The sequence below is a fragment of the Schistocerca serialis genome, chromosome 10 (genome assembly GCF_023864345.2).
Source record: "Schistocerca serialis cubense isolate TAMUIC-IGC-003099 chromosome 10, iqSchSeri2.2, whole genome shotgun sequence".
NCBI lineage: Eukaryota > Metazoa > Arthropoda > Insecta > Orthoptera > Acrididae > Schistocerca > Schistocerca serialis.
In genome coordinates this window covers 113508342-113518078 of record NC_064647.1, presented here as the reverse complement: position 1 = coordinate 113518078, position 9737 = coordinate 113508342, and the positions used below count along the sequence as shown (strand labels likewise).

General features: G+C 40.6%; 1 protein-coding gene across 1 annotated transcript in view; it reads right to left on the bottom strand.

Annotated features, from left to right (window-relative positions):
• Window positions 1-1977: 1977 nt before the first annotated feature.
• The window catches only part of LOC126424584 (speckle-type POZ protein-like), a 56725-nt gene continuing 48965 nt past the window's right edge, over window positions 1978-9737 (bottom strand). Inside the window, exons 3-4 of the mRNA XM_050087326.1 lie at window positions 2038-2860; window positions 1978-1990 (exon numbers count right to left, since the gene is read on the bottom strand). Of these exons, the coding sequence (XP_049943283.1) occupies window positions 1978-1990; window positions 2038-2860 (836 nt within the window). The remainder of the gene's footprint in view (window positions 1991-2037; window positions 2861-9737) is intronic.

The following is a 9737-nucleotide window of genomic DNA, read 5'->3' as shown; positions in this document are numbered from 1 at the left end:
GTTTTGCTTTATTTGTCAGGTTAAAAAATAATGATGTGGGGATATTAAGCTCAATGACGGTAATCACGAAATTATCCCTAAAAGCATACAACTCAACAAGTTTTCATTGTAGATGAACAATTTAAGCTTTACAATTATACTATGAGACTCAACAACATGAATTATGGACTGACTTCCAAACAACTCTGTCATCTTGCGTAACAGCATCCAAAATAACTGGGCTCAAGAAAATAACGCAATTGAGATGTAATAAAAACAGCTGGAATACACAAGGACATGGGTTTTTCAGCCTTTATCAACAGCACACTAGCTTACATGCAGCAACAGGTTTTAATAATGAAAATGTCTCAGAACTTTTTTCACTATTATGGATGAGCTATTCATTCACATAATTTTACAAAAGACTGAATACACAACATGGATGTCATAGTCGGATTCTTTGCCTGTTGGAGTGTGAACAAAGCACAAACACTGAATGAAGCACTGAATGTCCAGCTGTAATCTTATACCAACAACAGAAAAAGCGGAAGGGCTGTAAGCAAACAGAAGTGAAGGGCACTTAAAGTTGTCCGGGCACTTAAAGTTGTCCAACATACAACAATAGCTAATAATGTTAAACATAACAAAAGTTATGGTTGATATGGAAAAAATCACAACCTGAAATTTGTTGAAATGTGCCCCCTCTCCCCTAGATGAATCATTTCTGAACCCTAGACAAAAAGGGGAAGTCTACTTCAGAATTACATCTCTGTCTTGTTTTGTGACTGTGTGAATCACAGTTTGACTGAAACAAGTTTTTCCTGTCAGAAACAAAAACCATTAAGAGTAAACATATTTGGGGATGAGTGTAAGAATTCCAAGATCTTTAAAAAGATTTCTTTATGGGGCATACTTATCTAATTTTCACAATGTCCTTACTACTCCCTCCTGCTGTATACACTCTCGATGTGCCCTAAATGTATAACACACTGAAAAAAACTGAGTTTTGTGTTTAGTTTATCTTTGTGGTGACCCATTTGAAGTTGTTATTCATCTGGACTCCAGGTACTTTTATACGCTATGTTTCAGTTAGTGGTGAACATTGACATCTATATATGGTACGAACAGGTCATTATTGATGGTCTGAAATGGCATAACACAAGTTTTTGTAAGATTAGGACTTAAACTGTTAACTGTGAACCATTTGTACACTTGATCAGCTACCATCTGAGCCATGTCTGCTAGGGTTGAGTTTGGACCCTTGTTTGTACGCTTGTGTCGTCAGCAGACGTTACAATTCTGTCCAATCCTCATTATTTAACATGAGTACATGTCTTCATATACAACTCAAGTTTACCTGTATCATTGTAATATGGCCTTTGGACAAATATATTACTCACGCTAAACAATAACAATGCTTACAATTATATTTCACAGTCACAGAGTTCTCTGTAAGAGCACACTATATAAAAGTTACTTTCCATTTTCTACTGAAATGCTTATGATAGAGAAACTTCTTCCACGGTGACTTTTCACACTGCAGTTGAGTGTGTGCCGGTCTGAAACTTTCTGACAGATTAAAACCAGTATTCCGACAACAAGTTTGGAAGGTAGGAGACGAGGCACTGACAGAAGTAACACTGTGAGGGCAGATCAAGAGTCATGTTAAATAGCACAATTGACAGAGCACTTATCCATAAAAGGCAAAGACACCATGTTTGAGTCTAGTCTGGCATAGTTTTAATGTGCCAGAAAGTTTTAGAGAAAATTTTCATACTAACATGCTAAATGATATAAGAGGAGTTGAACAAAGGCTTGTACAATAGGAGCACTTACCTCTCATTTTATTGTGCCACCAGCTCACTGATACACTGTACAGCTTCCGGATGTGAGGCTATTATGTCACGCCAACCTTGAGTGGACATGACTTTACAAAGATTCTGTTTAATGTAAAGGACTGCATGGCCCCACAGGATGTCACAAGATAAAACTTGAGCATTAGCAGCAGTTTCTGCAGCATTGTCCACATTCAAACAGCTGGCAATGTGATTTTCACACTGTCCCTTGAGCTGGTGGAGCTGGTACTTATCAGCAGCAATTAAAAGCTCCCACGGCATGTCCTCAAGATCCGGTGCCACGCCCTTGTACATGTATAGCAGAACCTGCTTCAGCACTTCCGGACTCACGTCCTTGACCTCCACGTGGCCCTCCTTTGCTTCCTTCGTGTGTGGTTGCAGCATGGCCGCAAAGTAAGGGCTCTGTACAGACAGTAGAGCTCTGTGTGCCTTTAGAACTGTGCCTCTTGCATGCACTTCAAAGTCTGTGAGTTCTTCTCTGTCAAACATCCTCTCCAAGCCTTTTACTATATGTATGTATGGCTCAACTTTCCCTGCCACAGGCAACTTGTCCTGCGTAATGCAATGGATGTGGATTTCACACTGCAATATTACTTCATCTTCATTTTTTGATGTACCCAACCTCCTCACAAGATTCTGTTGTGTTTTTCCTCCTTGTGACAAAGAGTACCATTTGCTTGGGAAGACTTCTCGTTTTCCACCACAAGGAATAATCTCATCAGCTTTCAGCATTGCTCTTAAACACTCTCCATTTTTGCACTTTTTCAGCAAAAAGCTCAGGTAAAGTCCATCTGACTGGTTTGCAAGCACCATGCACCATTCACTGGAATTCTGGTGGGCGAACGGGATTGACTCGATGGCGGTACTATCTGACGGCAAGATTGACAGCCCCTTCACAGTCCAAGTGCTCAAAGATGAGAAATTCTCAAACCTTGTACTAAATGACTGCTTCAAAATTTTTGGAGTCCCTGCTGCTACTTTTGCAATACTACTTGGTGTCTTGTATCCATTACGTGAAGCAGTTGCTGCAACAATTAAAGATTGTAAAATATCACTAAACAAGATACTGCAACTATCCACCACACTATCTAGTGCAATACCTGTATTTGATATTCAGTTGATGCTATTTTACCACAAACATTTTTGGAAAGAAAAACTGATGAATTACTAACCCAGAACATAAAATCACGTGAAATTCATCCGCACAGTTAAATCAAATGATGAAAAGTAGTTTAACTGCAGCATGTTCACTTTTATTAAAGAGAACAAAACCAGCCAAGTCACAAAATTACAAATATGGGTTCAAATTATCAATTTAAAGTAGAAGTACATCACTATCAGTTGTAAGACTTCAAAACTGGCTATGTGTCCTTGTTACAGAGCACTGATTTCGTAACCAACCACGTTAAGGAACAAGCAACATGTCACAGCACTTTTTGTCTGGAAACTTGTGTTGTTAGATTATGCAACAATGTGACTGTATCAGTAGGAAAAATCACAGGCTGCTGATGTATTGATGCCTCCTTTTCAATAGCATTTTCTCTTAGCTAAAACCAAAAGAATTATTATGGATAAAAAAGAAGGCAAAAAATTCTGTCCATATAAAAGGTGTGGTATCTTAACAATTACGATGTTCAGAAGCACCAAAGTGTGTGTAAACGAGGAAAATTGCTGGCTCAAATAAAGCACTGATTGAAGACATTACTCTTTCTTATATGTAAACTGAAGGTGGAGGGGGGAGAAAGAAAGGGAAATGGAAGGGATTACTGATGTCAGCTGCATCGGGACATTACAGTGGCAGTGAGTGAAAATGTGTACCGCACCACGATTTAAACCCCGGTTCTGCTGATAACTGGGCAACTGCGTTAACCACTGCGCCATCCAGGACGCAGTATTATTGCATCTGTGCAGACATCTTGGCACGCCTCATGGCCAAACCCCATTCACGTCGAGCATCACCGATCTGCAGTCTGTGTCTGTGTCCTCCATGCTCACTACTCTGAGATTCCCGCAGGAGGTCGGACATATTTCTGCATCTACACTGCAGAAATGGATCCGTGCCCATCTAGAACCAATGATATCAATGTATGGTGTCTGTTATTTCAGATGTGTCCAAAAGAACAGACACCATTCATTCATATAATTACTCTACCTGTCTCTAAAACAAGACATCTAAAATGTGATGCAGAAAAAACAATTTTATAAAACAATAATATGAGCTAGTGAAACAGCTAGCAGTTATCTGATATTCTTCTTGATACGTTATCATCCAGTTCATGTTTAAATGATTTATTTTATTGCAATAAAGAAAACTAATTACACATAAATTTATTTTAACTGCTTCCTGCTGGTAATTTAAAAACGTACAATTTTATATAAAAAAAAGTAAAATTATAAATTTATTGCAATAAAGAAAAGTAATTATACAGCATTTTATTTTCATTTATCTGCTTCCTGCAGAATATCTAATAATGTAAAAGGGGTACACTTTTATATAAAAAAGTGATATTAAAAAAAATCACTATTTTTTTCCTGAATAAAGGTTAATTATGAATCAGATTTTACAAAGCAATAGAACTTATTTATTAAACAATTAAGGATGTAATTATGAAAAGAAAGACAAACGTTTGTGTCGATCATTACTTTGTCTCATCATATCCGTATTGAAAAAAATGCCTTCAGTGACCTTGGCTGGTTTTAATAATTGGTCACTCAAATTTTACTTGTTGTATACATAAAGTGTGGCAGGAAAAATACATTATTGTATTTATTAGATAAAAACTCTACCTACCAAGTGGCGCAGAACACACACATGAAAGAAGGTTACAATTAGGCAAGCTCTCGGAGCTAGTGGCTCCTCCTTCAGGCAGAAGGGTTGCAGGGGAAGGAAGAGAGGTGAAGCAAAAGGACTGGAGAGGTAAAAGGAAAAGGGGTAGATTTTGAGAAAGTCACTCACAACCATGGGTAAGGGAGACTTACTGCATAGGATGAAAAGGAAAGACTGATTGTTGGGGACCGCATTGGATGAGATTTGAAAACCTGAGAGCTTAAATGGGGAAGAGAGGGTAATATGCAAGAAAGAGATTACTGTTTAAACATCGTGCACGAGTTAATAAGTGTGAAAAGTTAAATGCATTGTATATAATAGAGGTGCGAGGGGGATGGTGAAAAACTGACAGATAAGACAATGAAAAATATAGAAAACTAAAATGGAGTGAAGAAAAGAGTAGTTAGTGTAAATAAATGCCGAGACACAAGAAATTAATGTAAATTAAGGCAAGGTGGGTGGCAAGAGCCTAGGACATGATGTAGTTCCCACCTGCAGACTTCTGAGAAACTGGTGGTTCGGGGAAGAATCCAGATGGCACTTGTGGTGAAACAAGACACTGAGGTCACAATTGTCACCTTGCAAAGCATGCTCTGCAACAGGATACTGCATATTGCCTGTATGCCTATGCCCATTCATCCTAATTGATAATTTGGTGATAGTCATGTTGATGTAAAAGAGCGAACAGTGCTTACATAACAGTTGGTATATGATGTGTCATTTCACGGGTGGTTCTCTCTTTGATAGTATAAGTTTTGCCTGTTACAGGGCTGGTACAGGTGGTGGTAGGAGAATGCATATACCAGCTGTTATGTAAACACTGCTCAGCTTTTTACATTGGCATGACTATCACCAAATTATCAATTACAGTGAATGAGCTTAGGCAGAGGGTGAAACCTGGCAACACACAATATCCTGTTGCAGAGCATGCTCTACAGCATGGCAATTGTGACCACAATGCCTGTTTCGTCATATGCACCATTTGGATTCTTCCCCAGACACGAGTTTCTCAGAACTCCGCACCTGGGAACTAGCGCTAAAACACGTCCTTGTTTCTCGCCACCCACCTGGTCTTAATTTACTTTAATTTCTTCCACATCAGAATTTCTTTACAGTAACTACTCTTTTTTTCACTCTGTTTTATTTCTTTCTTTTTTTCTACACCTTTTATTGTCTTACCCATCTATTTTTCACTGCCCACCTCTGTTACATACAATGCTCTTAGATTTTCACTCTTAGTAACTAATGCATGTTGTTTAAACAGTAGTCTCTGTCTTGCATATTACCCTGTCTTCCACCTTTAAGCTCTCAGGTTTTCAAATCTTGTCGGATGCAGTCTCTAACAACCAGTCTTTCCTTCTCATCCCGTGCGGTAATTTTACCCTGTCCCGCAGTTCTGGGTGACTTTACCAAAGTCTGCCCCTTTTCCTAGACCTCTCCAGTCCTTTTGCTTTACCCCTCTTCCTTCCCCTTCACCACTTCAGCCTGAAGAAGGAGCCACTGGCTCCGAAAGCTTGCCTAATTATAACCTTCTTTTGTGTGTGTGTATTCTGCTGGCACCTGGTGAGTTGTTTTGTCATATATGATTGTTTTGTTATTTTATTATATTTATGGGTTGTTTAGGGGTGCACATGATGCAAAATTCAGCACATAAAAGATCCCACACCAGGGGGCAACAACAGCTCTAACCCAGCTGAGCTTGGGCGACAGATACAGGCACACCATTTCGTGCTGCTTCTTCACTCATAGTAGTTGGTGAGTGGTGGCTTGCCAATCTCTTGGATATGGCTGAGAGCCTGGAGAATGTGCTGGACAGGGCAATAGTCAAGACAGCAAGCAGAGCATGCAGTCTCATGTTACATTCTGTAATGTGTTGAACGGTATCATCATGGAAACTCTGAGATGGGGTACAGCCACCGGCATTAGCACATAATAAATGTGACAGCTGCTGTCCTGTGCAAACCAGACGTGATTGTGCTGTGTACATGGCACTCCACACCATCACCAAAGCTACTGGGCCCATATTATGATGACTAGTGCCATTTGGTAATGTCTGTTCTCCTCAGTGCCTCTACAGATAGATCTGTCCATCATGATGCTGTATGCAGAACCGAAATTTGTTGGAATAGATGTCTTGTCTGCTACTTGTTTGGTGTTGCTGCAGGGCACCCCAATGTCAGTGTGCCCGGATACCTAATGCAAACGAGCCCAATTCTTGACACAAGGTACATGAAATTGCTGTAGGATCCTGCGTGGCCAAGTGAACAGTGTGTCTGTCCTCTTGGGCAGTATTCATGTGAAATCCTGTATGGTTATTGTGTGATCCTTATGAACCCATCAATTACATATACACAAGACAATTGTGGTATCCCAGCCACCACTAACAGCAATATTTCAGAAACATAAATACAGTCTTACGTGGCACAACAGTGTCCACAACCATGTGGGTTTGCTCAGTTTTAAGCACACTGGACTTGCATTTGGGAGGATGATGGTTCAAACCTGTGTTCAGTCATCCTGATTTAGGTTTCCTGAGATTTTCCTAAATTGCTTGAGGCAAATGCCGTGATGGTTCCTTTGAAAGGGCACGGCTACTTTCCTTCTCCATCCTTCCCTAATCAGAGTTTGTGCTTCCTCTCTAATGACCTCACTGTTGACAGGATGTTGAACACTGATCTCCTCTTCCTCCTCCTCCACCACAATTGTCAAATTCTGACACGTGCTGACAGACATTCTGTTTCTCACACGAGGCATAACATGATCTTACAAAAAAAATTCAAAGACTGTTTCTAAATTAAGTATGAGGAGCATTCAAAACACATTTTTTCTGGTGTTATTCAGGATTCAAATACACATTATTACTCCCCATTCTTTTCGTTACAAAACCTTGTTTCTCAACATAATCTCCGTTCAATGCGAAGGCCATATGCCATCTTACTGCTACATCATATCACTCCAGCTGGTTGATGTTGAAGCCAACTTCTTGCTGCATCAATAACCTCCCAATTGTCCTTGTACTGCTTCCCGTGGAGTGCAACCTTCATTGGGCCAACAGATGGAAATTGGAATTTGTGAGATCCGGGCTATAGGCTGGATCAGGAAGAACAGTCCAATCAAGTTATATAAGCTCCTCTCATGTACACAGACTTGTGTGACACCTTGCACTGTCATGGAGAAGAATTTCATTTGCATTTTTGTGGTAGTGAATTTCTCCATTTCACTGAGCCTGGCACGTTTCACTTCAGAGTTAATTGTTCGAGGGAGGACGTGTCACAGAATATGTGGTGTCACCGCCAGACACCACACTTGCTAGGTGGTAGCTTAAATCGGCCGCGGTCCATTTAGTACATGTTGGACCCGCGTGTCGCCACTGTGTGATCGCAGATCGAGCGCCACCACAAGGCAGGTCTCGAGATACGGAATAGCACTCGCCCCAGTTGTACGACGACTTTGCTAGCGACTACACTTACGAAGCCTTTCTCTCATTTGCCGAGAGACAGTTAGAATAGCCTTCAGCTAAGTCCATGGCTACGACCTAGCAAGGCGCCATTAACCGTATCTGAAGATAGTCTTATTTGTATTATCAAGAGCGATGTACCAAAGGACTATATAAAAGTTAAGTATTCGAGGAGCTGCATACATTTCTTATTACCATTCACTACTTATCCTGTTCCAGAATTCACGCCCGTCTGCAGTAAATAGCGTGCATTTAGGCCTCCTCTATCTACAAGGTGTTGGCACATTTACCAACACATCAGAATAACCCCTCCAAACCCCACGAGACCATCGCCATGACTTTACTGGCTGAGTGTGCGGCTGTGAACTTTTACTTCGGAGGAGAGTTGGTGTGGTACCACTCCATATTTTTTTTTTCTTGTTTGAAGTGATGGAGCCATGTTTCCTCATCTGTGATGGCATTAAAAAAAATTGGCACAATCAGTTTCATAAGTAGCTACCAGTTCCATACAGATGATTCTTCATTGCTCTTTATGGTCTACTGTTAGGCAGCGAGGAATCCAACGGGTACCCCACTGTTAGATGAATGTTTCAGCACTTAAAACGGACTACCGGCTGAGCAGCGAAGTGTTTGATTGTGATCCCTTCGATCACCTCAAATGAAAGTGTCCGCACGTTCCAACACTGCAGCTGTGTGCGGCCGACCAGCACTTGGGAAATAGAACAGGTTTGTGTGACCTCATTGCGATGATGGCAGACACATCACCCAATGACTCATCTTGCTTTTGTTCACTGCAAGGTCTCCATAGACTTTCTGCACATGCCTATGAATATCTGCAATGCTCTGATTTTCCACCAAAAAAAACACAATGACAGCTCTCTATCTGGAACACATCTCCATTATAGACACCATTTTGAAGGCTATGTATAGTGCCACCACCTAATGAAGCTTCTTGAAACTATAGGGGCTCAAGTGGGAATATTCCATGATGTCCCATAACAAAATCTGCATTTTTTTAAACTGAACTGGCCCACAAAAAAGTGTTGTATTACTTATTGCACATCCCACATATATAATAAAAATGGTACTTCCACTTACTTTGTGAAGTTATGCTGTAATGCTAATGCTTTTTATACCCAAGCATGTATGCTTGATTAATTGTGGTATTTGCTGCCTGCCATCTCCACAATGTTGCAGTTTTAATGCTCGTCACTGTATTTAAAACATAACAGTCAATGGAAGGTGTCCTATTCTCCTCTAGAGTAGCGAGATGCACTGAAGTGACACACTTTACAATAACATCTCTTTATTAGAGCCTCATTAATTATGCCTATGAAACTTGAGAACAGCAATGTATTGAGTAGAAGAAAAGATTAACAATGACACAGTCCTCCAAGGCTGTAGGCAGTCTCCCAAACAGCAGCAGGTGCTGTGACAGCATGATCCTTTGAGGGTGAGAGCTCTTAAGACTGCTTAAAGGTAATAACACGGTCCCAAGAGGCAATGAGCATGTTGGCACTCATAACAAATACTGTGAAATGGTGCCCTCGGAGCAATTGTTGGAAGCACAGCATCAAGTGTTGCTCAGGGCAAAAGCAGCACGGCACCTTGGTGGGTA